Here is a 19231-nt window from a genome sequence, read left to right on the forward strand (position 1 = left end):
CAATATGTTCAATTGTATGTTTACCGCTCAGATATCTATTTGACGAAATGTTTGTCTGACGTAATCCTCTCTTTTGAATGTCTTAAACCTGAAGGTAGCAGAAATTTAGCAAAATGAATATAAAAGGCAATAGGAACGGCGATAAGCATGCTTTGTATAAATGAATCCTGTATGTCTCTGTGTCTGTGTGTGTGTGAGACAGAGAGAGAGCCGCTACATGTGTGTACGTGGAGAGGTCTCTGATTACTTCCAGCTGTGTGTCGACTAAGGCTATGACAACAGGGATTTTACTCTTTTGTAAGGAAATATGTTAGTTAAGGTCAAAACCTTATGAGTCTCTATAAAAAGAGGATGTTCATTAACTATTAGAATAGCATGACCCTACAGGGAGGATTTTTTAAAGAGTGTATAGAGATGTTTTGTAATTGATAACAACATAACTATTAATCTACAGATTAGGATAAGTGAAAGATAACAAACTTGGAAGTGGGATTTGTTTTCTATGTTCTATGTGTTCCGTGTTCGTCTGTGAGCTCTGTTAACTGTTATTGTCTATGGGAGGAGAGAACGGAGCGACAGCGGGTCTGTCTGTTCCTTTCACTCTGAAATCACATTGGTGACTGAACTGCGCACGCGTAGGATTTTATGAGTTTAGCCACTCCCCTGCACTGAACTGATGGGAGAGGCAGTCTCAGAGCAGACAACAAGAAAAAGGGAGGTGGAATCTTGCACACAAGTGAAATGTTCTGTTGAATTAACTGTTGCTTGACTGTAAAACTGTTTGGTTGATAATCGGTTGAGTTTGGTGAATGAGAGATATATTGACGGATTAAAAATAATAATAATAAAATAAATAAATAAAATAAAATGTTATTGAGCTATTTATAATATTCCTGAGTTAAGCTGTTTGCTTATTTCTTAGCGTGAATGTGATAAAAAAAAAAAAAAAAAAATAATAATAATAATAATAATAATAAACTAAATTATTGTTTATTCTTTTGTCTTTCTGTCATATGAGAGACGAGAAGGAGGAGACAGAGAGAGAGAGAGAGGAGGTGCTGACATCAGCTGACATCAGTGACAACAACCCAGCCAAATCAAGGCCAGTACTGTTCTTATCCACAAAACCTACTTTCCCTTACAGGATATAATTGATACATTGTGTCTACATAGAATATTTCATGTTGTGACCATTTCGCAGGAACTTGGCAACAGACTGATGAATTGATGTAATTGATAATTGCATATTAGCGTTTTTGTGAATGACTTGTTTTGATTAGAGTTGTGTTGGAAATCCAGCATTGACATTATTCTGTAAAATAAGGTAATTAGGTGCTTATTAAGCAATTGGGTTGTGAGTTGGTACAGGTCTTTTATTTTTGAATTGCTCTGGAGTTGACTACTTTCCTTTACTCTTCCTCATCGGATGTGGTAAGACTGCCACTAATCAATAATTTGGTAAAATAAAATTCACAAAATAAATTGATATATTGATTAATTAGTTGATTGATTGGATTGATTGATTTAGTTGATTGATTTGATTGATTGATTGGTTGATTAGTTGATTGATTGATTGATTGATTTGATTGATTGATTGATTTGATTGACTGGTTGATTGATTGGATTAGTTGATTGATTGATTGATTTGATTGATTGATTGATTGATTGATTTGATTGATTAGTTGATTGACTGATTTGATTGATTGATTGATTTGATTGATTGATTGATTGATTTGATTGACTGGTTGATTGATTGGATTAGTTGATTGATTGATTGATTTGATTGATTGATTGATTGATTTGATTGATTAGTTGATTGACTGATTTGATTGATTGATTGATTGATTGGTTGGTTGGTTGATTGATTGGTTGATTGATTGATTTGATTGATTGATTGGTTGATTTGATTGACTGATTGATTTATTGATTTAGTTACTTGATTGATTGATTGGATTAGTTGGTTGATTGATTGAAATAATTAGTTGATTGATTGATTGATTTAATTGGTTAGTTGATTGATTGGATTAATTGATTAATTATTTTAAATAAAATAAATAAATAAAAAATAAAAGAGGGAAAAAAGAGGGAAAACACATAACAGAGTCATTACAATGGGGAAAAAGGACATCAAAACTACAAAAGCAATTACTCCTCTTGATGTAGTACAGAATAGTAATCCTCTAGTTAATGGCATAGCAAAATTATCTGAAAAATGGAATAAACGTTGGCCTGACATTGAACAACCATGGCCAGTGGAAGGGACTCTTAACCCAGACGTCATCAAGATAATGCAAGTGCTTGTATCCACGTATAAGGCAGATCAAAAGAAGGGGAAGAAAGGAAAACTACGCAAAGAAAAAAGACAAAGAGAGCTGGGTGTTCTTAAGCTGTTTGAAAATGAAGGACAAAAACTGATAAAATATACAAAAGATAAGAGAGACAGAGGTACAGAGAAAATGGCAAAAGAGGTGAAGGTGACAGAAAAACTAATGGCAGAAGTCAATACACCTTTCTCATATATGGATTCAGCAAAAACACCCCCACCTTATGAGAAAGAAGCCAAGTTTAAGGACGTTTATCCTCAGCTTCCAGTGATCATTCAGGAGGGTGATTATTGCATCAGAGATGAAGATGAACGAATAATAGAGAGAGGACAAGCAGAAACGACCATAAAGATGAATCCAAACTCCAAAAGCAGGAAGAAAACGAGATGTCTGGAGACTAAGGGTAGAGTGAGGTCAAGGTGGATGGAACTTGATGATGACGATGATGATGATGATGATGATCAGAGTGATTCAGAAGAGATCATGGGTGGATATGACCCTGTCATCAGACAGAGGTTGGCCAGAGCGGAAAGAAGGGGTGATGTAAGTTGGAAGAAGAAGAATACAAGTGATTCGAGTTCTCATGAAAACAAAGATGGAGACAACGATGAAGATTTGGAGTCTAAAGGTGCTTCATATTCAAGAGGATTTCATCCCACAATGACTAGCACAGAAGAAATAGAAAGAGATATAGACTGATGCGTAGCATACCTGTATAAGGCCAATAATTTAGAAGAAGTAAAAGAACTAGAAGAACAACTCAAGAAGCTAAAGACGAAGGAGAAGAAGCTGCTGAGAAAAGAATCCCAAGAATCTGAGAATAAATATACATTGAGGCCAAGAAAAGAGGGCACTAGTAAGAAAATTATGCCGGTGATCATTCGAGGACAAAACCTAGAATATAAGCCTTTGCAGAATACCGATATGTCAGATATACTTGAGAAACTGCCTACTCTTCAAGATGGAGCATATCCTTGGATTTCAAAGTTGGAAGAAATTAAGGTGGGAACACAGTCTGCCATAGGAGACATTAAGAGACTTTTGGCTAATCTCCTTGGGATTCCAGGCATGGAAGAAATTTTTCAGAGAGCTGGACTTCATAGATATGTGGGGACTGCAGTGAACGACCCTGAATTGTTGGCTGCAAGTAGAAATCGGCTGTGGAGAGCACTGAGAGATACGTTTCCAACAAATGTGCATCCTGACAACATTCTGATTGACCCACTAGGACAACAAGAAAATCCGAGAGCCTACGTGTCAAGAGTTCATCAAGTGTGGAGAAATATTACCGGAAATGATCCAGATGTGAGTCAAATTGAGCAGTCAATCTTGAGAGCTAAACTACAGATGGGACTGCCCTTACCGGTAAGGAGCAAACTGGCAGAAGTGGTTGGACTTGGGAGCATGACAAAAGGTGTCTATACAGATCATATAGCCCATCAAGTGGATCTGTACCGGAAAAAGGAACACAACCAGAAAGAACAGGACCAAGAAACTCTCAGAAAACTCAATCAAATACAACTGGTGGAGAAGAAGAAGGAGAAGAGAAGTTTTGGTTATGCAGAATCAGTGTGAACCAAATCAACAATCACTGCTACAGTTTCAACTGAACAAGGTCAAATGCAATTATACCAGCCACAACAAGTGGTATAAATTGTTTCATATCCATAGATAGTTTCTGGAAAGAAAGAACTTCAGAGGAAGATAAAGGAGCAAGTGAAGATCACCTGTCCTCCAGGTGAACCCTATAGGAGAAAGGAGAAAGGATTCTAGAGGTGCCCAGAAGATCCGAAAGGAGGTTTTCAGTTGGTAGTACCAGTTAGGGAAAAAGATTCAACAATTGAAGTGAAAATAAACAATGGACAATGGGAAGTGATGATGGATAGCAGAAAGGCTTTTATCTATGTTCAGCCTGAAGAGGTTACACATCTCACGATGTCAAATCAATTAATTATGAGAAGGACTTGGAGGAGTGAAGATCAGCGATTTCTGAAAATGATGATTTTGGCTCAAGGATAAGGAGAGTCATAAGCTGTATGAATGACAGATGAATCTATTTGAAGTGTGAAGATGAATTGAGAATCTATGGAAGAAGAGATGTTGAAAAAGGTTCAAGAATGTTTGAGATATTAAAGTAGGACTGATACTGGATTTGTGAAATCAGCCCAATTGAGTTGAAAGTTGAACTTCGATGAGGAGCCAGACCTCCTTGGAAGAATCAGTATCCATTGAAAGATGAAGCAATCCAAGATTTCAAACCAGAAATTGAAGGACTTTCGAAAGCAAGTGTTTTGAAGACAATGAAAGAAAAAATGCTTAGAGTAGCAATCAAATATTGTTTTGGAGAAACCATGATGATTTAGTAAGCTATGGGTTAGCTTATGTTGCAAAAGGGGAGATTAGAATAATCACAAAGGAGTAGAGTTTTCGGGAACCATATTTTCTTGAATAGATTGAAGATGTTCAACTAAGATAAAATATGCTCAGTCGGTTGCAAAGTTCTTGTGTAAAGAAGTCATAAGCAGGTGGGAATTTCCTGACTTAATATCCTCAGAAAATGGTAAAGAGTTTTGTGAATAAATCAGTGAAATGTTTTTTTTTTAAATTAGAGAAAGAAAACATTTGAAAAAGTCAGACTAAAATGTTATGAAAACTAGGGTTGAAATAACTCTAGGAAATTTGGAATATCTGATTGTGGGACGATTATATTATTGTTATGAATCAAAGGGGGGAAATGGAATGTGATTCATTTTATATATAATCTTAAATATACATTCTTATATTATTGCTGATATTGATGTTTTAATTTGCATGTGTTGTTTTGCAAAAGATACTGTTTGCTATTTTCTTTTCTTCCAGAAGCATATGGGGGAATATGTAGAGGGACTCAAATACTCAAACATGGACAATATGAATGGACTGGAGGAAGTGGAACAAGGAAGGAGTGGAAATGTTCCGATTCCATCATCGACGTCGCATTGAAAGTCGACACTGTGGAGGAGATGAAGTGTAGTGGACTACATTCCAGTGTTATATTCTTTCTGTATTAATTTTTGAAGAATTATGTTTTCTGTTGTTGGGTACATGTGGGGACCTCAGATGTTTTTGTTTATTTCGTTGAAGTTTAGGGATATGGGGTCTAGGCAAGGACAGAGAGAATCCACAGGAGGGTCCGATGGGTCGACCAGCCTGAATGTGGACATTTTGATTGTATTTTGTTTGCTGGGGTTTTCATATGTATTCAATTGCATCATAGCTTAAAATGTATTGATAAAGATGTATGAATTGATCTGGAGTACTTAGGTGGTCGCCTAGGGCAGAAGGGCCGTGAGAGAATTTTCCTGTCTTGACTGACTGATGGATATTTGGAAATGAAAGCTGCCAGACAGGTTTTTCGCTCTTACACTCCATAACAATTTATTTACACTCCATAACAATTGATTTACACTCCATAATAATGTATTTACACTACATACAAAAATGTGTCTATATAAACATGTGTTTACTCTCCATAAATTTTGGTTTATCGTTAAAGCTACTCAAGAACAAAAATTGTTATTTGTCACAATCCTATTCTTTTTGTTTTCGAGACTTAATTAGTCTCGAAGGGGGGAAATATGTAGTGTCTTAGAGTCTGTGATGTGCTGACCTTTGCAAAAAGTGTGTTAGAGGAAACTTGGCTCTAGGATTTTGCTGATATTGCATATGGGGTAACAGATGAACTTTACTCTACTTTGCTGAAACATCTGGAAAGCATTACTAAAGTTCATGGAAAAATGATATGGGGAGAGATGTGAAAAAGACCAGGGATTGGATTTTAGAATCACACCATATTACGTCATAAATGATATAAAACCATGTCTTGAAGGGAGAAAAGTAGAGAATAGCGAATTACAGAATTGGCTCTTGCTGTTCTTAAGATATCTGCAGGTATCTGTAAATTTGACGCTGAAAACTCTTTGTTATAATAAACCTTTATAAAAAAAGTACAGTGTCGGCGGACTCCTTATCATCACAGCATAGATCAGCATTGTTGTCTTGGACACCACACGAGCCCTTTCCCAACAATGCAGAATTAAAAAGTCACAAAAATTAGCTAAATAAAAAAGGAAATAGTAACATAATAAAATAACAATAAGGTAGTTGAGTAAATTTAGGAAATATGTACATGTATGTAGGGGTAAAATGACTAGGCAATCAGGATAGAGATTACATCTCCTCATCCAGGGAGTGCACACACACTCACTGACACACACACACAGACACACACACACACACACACACACACACACACAGGGAATGTTGTGTTAGTTTAATATTGTTTCAGGACTATGAAAATTGAAAAAAGATTTAGCCTATGGATTATGAAAACAACAAAAATAAATGGGAAAATGGGAGAGGAGAAATTACTAGAGACAGTGTTGTTTAACTCACTGACCATGACCCATGAGTTCTTCTTACCTTTGTTCACTAGAAAAGTCACCCTCTCTGAAGTTTATAGGATGACCCATAGACCAGTCACTCTTCATGGACACACAGCTGGGTACAGGGGAGGCTGGTCTCTCCTGCTTGATTGGGCTTCAACACAACAGAGACAAACATTACATCTCTAATCTACTCTGAGCTCAGATGGGGAAACGAGTTTAATTCCAAAACGCTATATATCCATTTTCAGAAATGTTGGTAGATTGGCTTTTATTGTTTAAAGAAATTATGAAAGAGATTGGTGTGTTTCTTCACTATCTAATCATGGCATGGGGTTGTTCAATGACAGACATGTATTTGTTTAAAATCTATCACTTGATGGTTTCATTTCAGAGAGACAAATAATCATGTTTTTTTGCACAATGCTATATATATCTGCCTCACTCTCAGAGAAATAAGTAGTACTGCTAGGTTTTACACAGTAATAATATATGTCTGCCTCACTCTCAGAGAAAGAAGTAGTACTGATAGGTTTTACACAGTAATAATATATCTGCCTCACTCTCAGAGAAATAGGTAGTACTGCTAAATTTTACATAGTCAAATGTGACCGATCAGCTCAATTTTATGTAACAAAATTTGAAATTGTGTTTTTGACATTGGATAAAAGGAGAGACTCAGCTAGAAAATTGTATATCATACACTACAGTTGAGGAACAATGGGAAAGTAATTCTGCTTTGAAAGATGATAAACTTGTAACCTCAATTTTGAGAAAATGGCCTTTGAAAGTTTTGGTACACCTACTGGAGAGCACTTCTTTATCTACAGTGGTATTACTTTGGCAGATAATGTCACCCATCTAAATAAATAGTATATATATAAATATGTATATACATATATATATATATAGTTAACTAAATGTATGGTGTTTTTGGTTTATGTCAGTTTCAATGTTTGTTATGCTATAAATGGTTATATTATGGTTGTAAGTGGTAGAATGAACTAGAAAATGTCATATTTTGAAATTCTGAGTAATTACTACTTTAGTAAGGATATACTTTATTCAGTACTACTGCAGTTACTAAATAATTCCAATAGATGGAAGCGTAAGACCACAAATGAAATTTCAGAAGATCAGTTTAGTTTTCTCCCTGGATACACCACCACTCCCCCTCACAGGAAAACTCCTGCACACGCTTTCCACACTGCTAACGCAAGAGGAACGACTGAAAAAGCATTTAACACATTACTGTGAAATAATATAATGATGATTCATGTTTATTATTAGCTGTTTTTATGCTCATGTTTTGAAATTATACTTCATTACTATAATGATGATTAATAAGCCTGAACATTAATTTAGTCACCTCTGGTCAAGAAAACGTATTTTCCTAATACATTCATCAACCAGCAGCGAGCACTCTGCCTTCTAGCACAAGCGAGGGGCATGTTGAGGTACATTTGCTAACCGGGAGGGTTGCATGATGTAATTTATTGGTGGGCTGGAAGACGCACTCTTGTCTTATCTATTCCGAGGTTGTTTAATCGATATATTAGATATTTAAAAATGCATGTATACTAGGGTTGAGGTTGGAGCATCTGACTAGTGATTATTTACCAGGGGTTCAACACCTGCTATAGTCACTGTTTAATTGCTCTTCCAAAAGCATCACAGGCCTAATACGAGATATATAGCTAACTAAAGTAATGAGTGACCATTTTAGAAAATCATGGGACATATATATTTTGGTTGCATGCTATTTTAAGTTAATCATATTGCTGCTTGTAGCCTATAACTGATGCTTTGTGGTCTTATGCTGCCATCTATTGGAAATATTTAGCAATTAAAAGTTATTAATTCACGTACAGACATTGGTGAGGCAGCTGAGAAATAGAGTGTATTCGATCAGTCTCAAACCTGCCCCACGCCAATTGCTGGACTTTCACACAGAGTTTACTAGGTCACCCAATTCAAACCACATTTGAAAAATAAAACAAATGTGTCTTATTTATCAAGTGTTCTGTCTTGCAATTATACATATAATAAAATAACAACAACATAATCAAAACGCTATTTAATACTATAATTGTATATACTAAGATAATATTATTACTAAAATAGTTTCTAAAAGTGTTCTAGACTACCCTACCCTAGAATTAGGGGTTAGGGTTACGGCTAAAATAGGTTATAAGTAGGGTAAGAGTTTCTGTATAGCACTTTGTGAAATCTGCTGGTGTTAAAAGGTTTTTATAAATACATTTGATTGATTGTTAGGTTTAGCTTATATATGGCAAAAAACAGTATGGGTTTATGGCACTCTTGCTCCTCCTTGTGGTCATATGTGCGTACTACATAACTCATTCATGACACTTGCTAGGCTCATAATCTGAGTTCTGATCTACAAATCCATTAGCTACACCACCCGATTAGACAACAATCACCCCATTATATCCATTTGGTTTGCAACTCAGTGAACCTGCGCAGCATTCGCTCAATTTGATGCCTACAAACGAAGATTTCGATGCATATCAAATTACCCAGCAGCCATTTAGAAACAACAAGTCGTCAAAAAAATTGTTATTTCTTAATGAAAAAATTTCTTTTGGCTGTTTAAAATCAGCTACTTCTTGAAAAAGAGGACAGGGACATGCGTTTTGTTTAGATTGTACACTTTTTTCTTAAAACAAATATGGTTAACCATGACCAGAAAATGTTTACATTTACGTCATTTAGCAGACGCTCTTATCCAGAGTGAGTGCATACATTATAATTTTTTTCATACTGGCCCCCCGTGGGAATCGAACCCACAACCCTGGTGTTGCAAAAGCCATGCTCTACCAACTGAGCTACCTCCCTGCCGGCCATACCCTCCCCTACCCTGGACGACGCTGGGCCAATTGTGCGCCGCCCCATTGGTCTACCGGTTGCGGCCGGCTACTGCAGAGCCTGGATTCTAACCAGGATTTCTAGTGGCACAGCTAGCACTGCGATGCAGTGCCTTAGACCACTGCGCCACTGTTTGATGGCTATCTGCCAGCCATTGCCTCTTAAGTTGTGTCTCAACTCACTATTGGAGACCACAATGTACTCAGGTGAACAGTGTGCGCGCTCACCAATTAGCCGTAACCTTGTTAATAATAAGTTACCTGAGGTAAACCTACAGGGTTAACGTTCACCAAGTAGCTGTAACCTTGTTAATAATAAGTTATCTGAGGTAAACCTACAGGGTTAATGCTCACTAAGTAGCCGTAACATTGTTAATAATAAGTTACCTGAGGTAAACCTACAGGGTTAACACTCACCAAGTAGCCGTAACCTTGTTAATAATAAGTTACCTGAGGTAAACCTACAGGGTTAAAGCAGGCAGGTATCATTGATAACAATAGTGAAGCTGGCATTGTGACGCTGAACAATGGACTGGGAATAGAACGTTCTGAATGCGAGTCGGTGCCATGGAGCTCAATAGAACTAATAGGAGCTGGTAGGGTGAAAAATGCCCAAACATAAGGCCTGTTGTTTCACGACTACTTCATAACCAGGGACGTAAGGTAATATTATGAAACTGGGCTCCATGGCGGATGCAATTAACTAGTTTTTATCAGATATAAACGTTGTAAAAAGGTCACTTGAGGCGCCCCGAAAATATTATTCAAAAGTTCAGTCCTTGGACACAGAGAGGTTAAACACTAAAGTTACCGTCCATCTAGTGAAGAGAGGAGAACCGGACAGAGGCCAACATCCATCAACGAGAGAGGGAGAAGCCCTCCACAGGATTTAACAGGTGGAAGAAACAACCAGGGAGCTCCATCGGTCCACAAGAAGTGCAGGCAGCCGGTGCTGATGTAGTGGTAGCTAGGATAACTAGGATGCTGCTGGTAGAGTAGCTAGCTTAGCTAGCTGTACCGACTAGCTTGGCTAGCTAGCAGGTCGTTCGTCTGTCCCTCGAGGATGATGACTAATCCGGTGAACCACAAGATGAAACAAGGATAGCGAGTGAAAAGGATCTGGCTACACTCATACTGTCCCTGACCAAAAAGCAAATTGAACAATAAACTTCGGTGTCTCAACACTGTAACGAACTCCGTCGTTATTCCCCAACATCACCTCAGACCACTCTGCGCGTAACTGGACAATATGCTTGGCGCCAAACCGTACGTGGACGCGGACAGTTCTGTACATGGACGTGGGCAGTTCCAGAACGCGGACATGAGCAGAGCAACACAATAAACTAAACCAAGTCTTTACAGTGGCTTACATTAGTAATATTATTTTATTTATTTTTATATGTAAAACAAACATTCAAAGTTTTTTTTATAACAATATTTTGAGGTCTGGGCCCATATCAACAAAGTATCTCAGAGTAGAAAATTGGTCGTATAAGTGCTGAGAATTAAGACATTTTACTCTTGGGTATAAATGAATGCATAGCTTTTTGTCTTGGGTTTGGCAGATTAACTCATGCTTATTTCTGAAGATAAACTCAGGTTTTCGCCCAGCGGCTAAGGAGTTGGAGCAGTGGCAGGAGTTGGACCTATGGCAGAAAGGTGGCTGGTTCGAATCACGGGCTGGGCGCTGGAAAAAACGGGCGGGCTTGATCTGACCGCTGCTGGGTTCACATCCTCAAAACATTCACGTTTTGTTGATTAGAACTCTAGAGGTTCTTCTTCACTGAACCCCAAAATATATTTAACTTTTAGTGGTTCCAACTATTAAGGAAGTGATAGAAGCCTTTTTGGTTCTATAAGGAACCTTATTTTCTAAGTGTATATTAAACACGTTTTTCTTTTGATTATTTAATTACCTACATCATGTTTTTTCAAGTTATCCCTTTGGAGCGCAACATCACGTTATTAAAAAAGAATCCTAAATTGGGTATGGCTATAAATTGGGCAATTGAAGGCATCTAGGGAAAAATATGTGTTCGATGGAAATGAACATTGTATGCAACGTTGTAGGCAACATTATTGACAAGGGACTTGATGCCTACTATGCCAATGCTATTTAGAGTTTTTAAACGGGTGTGAAGAGTGTGTTGGTATAACGGTAATTTTGTCAAAATTCCACTTGTAACAAACATCAGAATTGGTTAAAAAAATATGCATTCCATTATATTAGGCAATAATGAAGAGTAGGCAAAGTGGTCGTGTCGTGTGAAAATTCTATCAAATGTCTTCCATTGCAATGAGTCCAGTCAGGGTGCTGCAGAACCCCTGCAGTACCTCCACTGACCCCGGATTGAGAACTCCTGATTTAGCAGATGCTTTTATCCAGAGCGATTTACAGTAAGTGCATTCATCTTAAGATAGCTATTTATTTTGTAAATAAACGTAATATATTCTTCATAAAATTGTCTTCTCACCTCTTAGCTTTGGTGTCATGTACCCCAGAGAGACTCATTTTAGAGGCAGGGCCCCCCTCCTCTCTCTCCCCAGAGAGACTCATTTTAGACCACTGACCCCTAAACAGAGATGCAGCATGTTGGTTGTGGTTACCACAGTAACTAAACAGAGATGCAGCATGTTGGTTGTGGTTACCACAGTAACAACTCATTCTAGAATGTCCATTGTTCTCTTTTACTTTACTTTCTTATTACTTTTTTTTAAATTTGAAATTTGAAAATGAATTTTCCCACACAGCAGGAAATGTATTCAAGGTTTAAAAAGGCTTCTAAAGTTTATAATTTCCACTTCAAAATGTCAGACTTATTTTGCTATAATGAAAAATGTATCAACCCCTACAAAAAATGTCCATTAATTATAATCCACATAATAGTTCACATTTCCAGTTGCTGCAGGATTATTTTCCTGCTGAGAGAAACTGGGTGAAATTAAGATATGGCATCTGTAAGTGCATTCATCTTATGATAGCTAGGTGAGACAACCACATATCACAGTCATATATACAGGATATAAACATTTTATTCTAGCTAAACAATGGAAATGTAGTGTTTTGCAAACAACAACAAAAAAATGCATACACATTTAAAATCTATGAATTAAAAATCTGAGAAAAGTAATATTAGCAATAAATAATATTTAAAAAAAAACACAAATGTGATTTTTTTGAAAAATAGCGTTTTGGAAATAAACATAATACATTCTTCATAAAATTGTCATCTCACCTCTTAGCTTTGGTGTCATGTTCCCCAGAGAGACTCATTTTAGAGGCAAGGACCCCCTCCTCTCTCTCCCCAGAGAGACTCATTTTAGAGGCAGGGCCCCCCTCCTCTCTCTCCCCAGAGAGACTCATTTTAGAGGCAGGGCCCCCCTCCTCTCTCTCTCCAGAGAGACTCATTTTAGACCACTGACCCCTAAACAGAGATGCAGCATGTTGGTTGTGGTTACCACAGCGACAACTCATTCTAGAATGTAAATTGTTCTCTTTTTCTCATGATCTCTTAGAAATAAAACATTTACTAACAGACACATGCAAATAGTTGGGTGATTTAATTTAATCACAGGAACATTGTTACGTTCCTCAACAAGAAATAAAACATTGTCTCTCAAACAGAAGAAGGAACTAACAAAGAGTCACTAACAACAACCAAAACGAAACAGGTGGTTTTAGGAGGGGTTCTGAAAGACACTCATGGGGGTGTCCACTAGTGGTGGGAAACAGAGGCTTTCTGAACCCTTTGGGGCTTTCAACAAATTTTGCCGAAAACGCAATGGATAGATTTGAGGACTAATAAACAACATTTAGTTAGTTATGTTTTCAAAAATGATGCATCTGTGGTATTATTTAGGATACTAAATACAGAAGATTATCATAAATAAAACACATTATTTAAACAACAATGGGAAATCCCAATCCCCGTCCCTACCTGCTGAGCTCCCATTCAGGGGCTACAAACTGGAAGACATCAAACTAAATGTATAAATAAGGTGTCCAGTAGAGGTCAGTGTTTGAAAGAGACTTTGCATCTAAAAAAAAAGCACTGGCACCAGGGAGAAATCAGTGAGATCGCTCGCATTTTGTGAGGCCGGTTGGACGTACTGCCAAATTCTCTAAAACGACATTGGAGGCAGCTTATGGTAGAGAAATGAACATTCAATTCTCTGGCAACAGCTCTGGTGGACATTCCTGCAGTCAGCATGCCAATGGCACGCTCCCTCAAAACCTGAGACATCTGTGGCATTGTGTTGTGTGAGAAAACTGCACATTTTCGAGTGGCCTTTTATTGTTATTATTATTATTATTATTAAGGTGTACCTGTGCAATTATCATGCTGTTTAATAATAATAAGCCATTTAGCAGATGCTTTTATCCAAAGCGACTTACAGTCATGCGTGCATAATTATTTTTTTTTGTGTATGGGTGGTCCCGGGGATCAAACCCACTACCTTGGCGTTACAAGCACCGTGCTCTACCAGCTGAGCTACAGAGGACCACAGCTGCTTAATCAGCTTCTTGATATTCCAACCCTGTCAGGTGGATGGATTATCTTGTCAACTGAGAAATGCTCACTAACAGGGATGTTAACAAATTTGTGCACAAAATTTGAGAGAAATAAGGTTTTTGTGCGAATGGAAAATTTCTGGAATCTTTTATTTCAGCTCATGAAACATGGGACCAACACTTTACATGTTGCGTTTAAATTTTTATCAGTATAGATAAAAACACAAAGATTCCAGCAGTATTACATAGTATTGTTACTTTGATACAAGCATTGATACGTGGTCCTCTGTAGCTCAGCTGGTAGAGCACGGCGCTTGTAACGCCAGGGTAGTGTGTTCGATCCCCGGGACCACCCATATGTAAAAATGTATGCTGTAAGTCGCTTTGGATAAAAGCGTCTGCTAAATGGCATATTATTATTATACGTTGTGTCGAATCAGTAGTGCTTTGAAAACTGCAACGGTGCATCGTAGCTCCGGTTTTAATCGTCCAATCCCTAGTGTCCACTGAATGTTGACTAGCAACAAGAAAGTGGTACCTAAAAGACTCCCACCATGAGTGCCCATTGAAGTGGCTCCAGACGAGGACATCTGAAATAAAAACCCTCCAACTTACAATATGGAGTAAAAAAACAAATGGAGCACACCAAACCAGACCAAACCAGACCAGACCAAACCAAACAAAACCAGACCAAACCAGACCACACCAAACCAGACCAAACCAAACCAAACCAAACCCTGGGAGATACAAGACAGAAAGACTTTGTTCATCAACTTAAAGAAGCAGAGCTACAAAGAGGTGCCAGTCTTCTAACATCTCTAAGGCCAACCAGAACACTGGACCAGCTGCTCTTCAATATCACATAACAGATGGAACCCTTCTGACTAAAGAGATGACAAGCAGAACACTGGGCCAGCTGCTCTTCAATATCACATAACAGATGGAACCCTTCTGACTAAAGAGATGACAAGCCAGCACAGGCATAAGCTTACTGTCTATTGAGGTGGCGCCATGAGGTGCGGCCAACGTGCTAACGTCCAACCTCAAAATATAAATGGAAATACCAAAGCCTGTAACAACATGTAGTCGTGACTGATATCTTTCACCTCATCTCCCTGTTACTGTTTGTTAAGGTAGTTATAGACAGTGCAGCAACACAAGGCCACATTCCTCTCAGCCCTTCCACTCTCTCAGGCTAATGTGTATTTATTAAAAGTAGACTATTTCTTTCAATCTGTTCTTTTCTAAACGTATCTGAGATGTAGACAGAAGGGCTAAAACGGGCATAATTGATCTAAGCGGAAATCATTGATATATTCGGAAAGTATTTTTGCAACAAGTAGGAGATTTATATTATGTAAAGTAGGCTAGGTTATAATATATAATAGTGGTTTGTTAGTGATATGCAGATGGAGGTCTATACCTCAGCTATAGCCTACATATCCTAGATGACCAGCCTAAACCGGTTCATATCAGTTCACATAGGTTATCAGTAGCAGGATTGATCACCTACAAATCGGTTTCCAGTCCAAATAACAGGGCATGTAGCCTAGGCCAAATATTTTCTAAACATTTCCTAAAGAGACCACCTGGGCCCGGTTTCCCAAAAGCACCTGAAGGCTAAGTTAATCGTTAGAACCTTTGTAGGAGTATTGTTAAATCTACAAGATGTTTCCAAAACCATTGTTTCTTTATTTTTACTATTTTCTACATTGTAGAATAAGAGTGAAGACATAAAAATTATGAATTATGAATATGGAATCATGTAGTAACCCAAAAAGTGTTAAACAAATCAAAATATATGTTGTATTTGAGATTCTTTAAATAGCCACCCTTTGCCTTGATGACAGCTTTGCACACTCTTGGCAATCTCTCAACCAGCTTCATGAGGTAGTCACCTGGAATGCATTTCAATTAACAGGTGTGCCTTCTTTTAATATGCCATTTAGCAGATGTTTTTATCCAAAGCGACTTACAGTCATGTGTGCATAAATGTTTACGTATGGGTGGTCCCGGGGATCGAACCCACTACCCTGGCATTACAAGCGCCATGCTCTACCAATTGAGCTACAGAGGACCACATTTGTCATTTGTTCTTAAACGGATGAGGATGTCATTTGTTCTTAAAAGTTAATTTGTGGAATTTCTTTCCTTCTTAATGCGTTTGAGCCAATCAGTGCTAGAGGCGTCACTACAGACCCTGGTTCTATTCCAGGCTGTATCACAACCGGCTGTGATTGGGAGTCCCATAGGGCTGTAAACAACTGCCCCAGCGTCGTCCGGTGTAGGCCGTCATTGTAAATAAGAACTTGTTCTTAACTGACTTGTCTACTTAAATAAAGGTTAAATTAAAAAAGGTTGAGTCTCTAGATTCCCTTGCTGCTCTGGATAAATAATGAAATGATTGTCATAGTGATTTAAACTGGGACTGGTTATCTCCAAACTCTGAGACCATGTCATTTGTTACATTTCACCCAATTGATAAAGGCAGCTAGAAGGCTGAACCCAGAAGACAACTCTAAATCAACACTTACTGATATTATCCTCAAATCCTTTCACTCATATTATAATGTATCTTTGTTCAACGGATGTCGGGAAGCCTATGATATCAATAGTGTAGCAAACAGCGGGTAGGGCAGTAAACCCAGGTCACTGGCGAAAAAGGCAAACACCCTACGCATCACAGCAATGGGAATTGTAACCTGACTCACACTGTCCCCTACAAAAGTCCCGTGCTTCGACTACTCAGACCCCTCACACATCCAGGCCATAAATTCTGATGGCCTCACAGACACCATACCACTTCTGACACCAATGTAGCGAACAGCGGGGCAGGGAAGCGAACCCAGGTTGCATGTGTAAAAGGCAAACAACCTACGCATCACGCCACTGGCGCCAATTGGGTTACTTGGTTGGAATTGTGACGTGGCTCATTTAGCGAGGATCACTACACTATAGTGGAACTATGATACAATTACAGTTATCATATGAAATGTTAAATGTAGAACTATAATATATGAATATATTGAATTTGATTTGCCCACATTCAGTTAGCTCCATTTTGTATGATTAAACTGACACGTACCTGTCTCAATTACATTTACATTTTACATTTTAGTCATTTAGCAGACGCTCTTATCCAGAGCGACTTACAGGAGCAATTAGGGTTAAGTGCCTTGCTCAAGGGCACATTAACGTCATTTAGCAGACGCTCTTAGCCAGAGCGACTCACAAATTGGTGCGTTCACCCTATAGCCAGTGGGATAACCACTTTACAATTGGGGGGGGGGGGGGGGGTAGAAGGATTCCTTTATCCTATCCCAGGTATTCCTTAAAGAGGTGGGGTTTCAAATGTCTCCGGAAGGTGGTGAGTGACTCCGCTGTCCTGGCGTCGTGAGGGAGCTTGTTCCACCATTGGGGTGCCAGAGCAGCGAACAGTTTTGACTGGGCTGAGCGGGAACTATGCTTCCGCAGAGGAAGGGGAGCCAGCAGGCCAGAGGTGGATGAGCGCAATGCCCTCGTTTGGGTGTAGGGACTGATCAGAGCCTGAAGGTACAGAGGTGCCGTTCCCCTCACTGCTCCATAGGCAAGCACCATGGTCTTGTAGCGGAAGTTGAAGTCGACTGTTAGGTCTGAGTGTTTTACTTCCATTCACTGTACTAAAATTACACCAGACATTACATTTCTCTACCACTTTATAATAATCCATGGAAAGATTCTCACCTTGTAGCCTGAAATCACAACCAGAACATGTCAAGTCATTGAGATATCTACTGTTCTGCTGAGAGAGCACCTTCCTGATGACTAGCGCTCTGTATGTTCTAATGGGTGAAGTCTGATCTGGAATGTGAAGCTAACTGAAATGTAGATAAGCTTTAGAAAACCAGTATATATAGCTTGCATCATAGTCCACCCCTCAGGCTACATACAGGTTTCAGCATGAGGCAGACATCAACAGCCGAGTTGTAGGCTACTACCTGGGTCTTATTCATTAGTTAACACCGCAGCCAACAGTTTTAAAATGTTGCAATAAACTTTTTTTTTTTGTCATTTAGCAGACACTCATCCAGAACGACTTACAGTTAGTGAGTGCATACATTATTATTCATACTGCCCCCCCGTGGGAATCGAACCCACAACCCTGGCATTGCAAACACCATTCTCTACCAACTGAGCTACATCCCTGCCAGCAATTCCCTCCCTTACCCTGGGCCAATTGTGCACCACCCCATGGGTCTCCCGGTCGCAGCCGGCTACGACTTTACTTTCTTTTTACTTTTCTCTTTTTTAAATTTGAAATTTGAAAAGGAATTTTCCCACACAGCAGGAAATGCATACCTGTAATGTATTCAAGGTTTAAAAAGGCTTCTAAAGTTTATAATTTCCACTTCAAAATTTCAGACTTATTTTGCTATAATGAAAAATGTATCAACCCCTACAAAAAATGTCCATTAATTATAATCCACATAATAATTCACATTTCCTGTTGCTGCAGGATTATTTTCCTGCTGAGAGAAACTGGGTGAAATGAAGACATGGCATCTGTAAGTGCATTCATCTTACGATAGCTAGGTGAGACAACCACATATCACAGTCATATATTCAGGATACAAACATTTTATTCTAGCTGAACATTGAAAATGTAGTCTTTTGCAAACAACAACCAAAAAAATTCATACACATTTAAAATCTATGAATTAAAAATCTGAGAAAAGTAATATTAGCAATCAATTATATAAAAAAAAAACACATGTGATTTTTTGGGGGAAATAGCGTTTTGGAAATAAACATAATAAATTATTCATAAAATTGTCATCTCAGCTCTTAGCTTTGGTGTCATGTTCCCCAGAGAGACGCATTTTAGAGGCAGGGCCCCCCTCCACTCTCTCCCCAGAGAGACTCATTTTAGAGGCAGGGCCCCCCTCCTCTCTCTCCCCAGAGAGACTCATTTTAGAGGCAGGGCCCCCCTTCTCTCTCTCCCCAGAGATACTCATTTTAGAGGCAGGGCCCCCCTCCTCTCTCTCCCCAGAGAGACTCATTTTAGAGGCAGGGACCCCCTCCTCTCTCTCCCCAGAGAGACTC

The 19231-nt window shown here is 38.6% G+C and overlaps 1 protein-coding gene across 1 annotated transcript in view; it reads right to left on the bottom strand.

Annotated features, from left to right (window-relative positions):
• LOC311126700 (NACHT, LRR and PYD domains-containing protein 3-like) overlaps positions 1–12129 on the bottom strand; it is a gene marked incomplete at its 5' end in the record, with an annotated part of 34383 nt that extends 22254 nt beyond the window's left edge. Inside the window, one exon of the mRNA XM_084200693.1 lies at positions 12111–12129. Within this exon, the coding sequence (XP_084056819.1) occupies positions 12111–12129 (19 nt within the window). The remainder of the gene's footprint in view (positions 1–12110) is intronic.
• Between the last annotated feature and the right edge of the window lie 7102 nt (positions 12130–19231).

The sequence above is a fragment of the Coregonus lavaretus genome (assembly GCF_964263955.1).
Source record: "Coregonus lavaretus genome assembly, contig: HAP1_SCAFFOLD_1068, whole genome shotgun sequence".
NCBI classification, from domain to species: Eukaryota; Metazoa; Chordata; class Actinopteri; order Salmoniformes; family Salmonidae; genus Coregonus; species Coregonus lavaretus.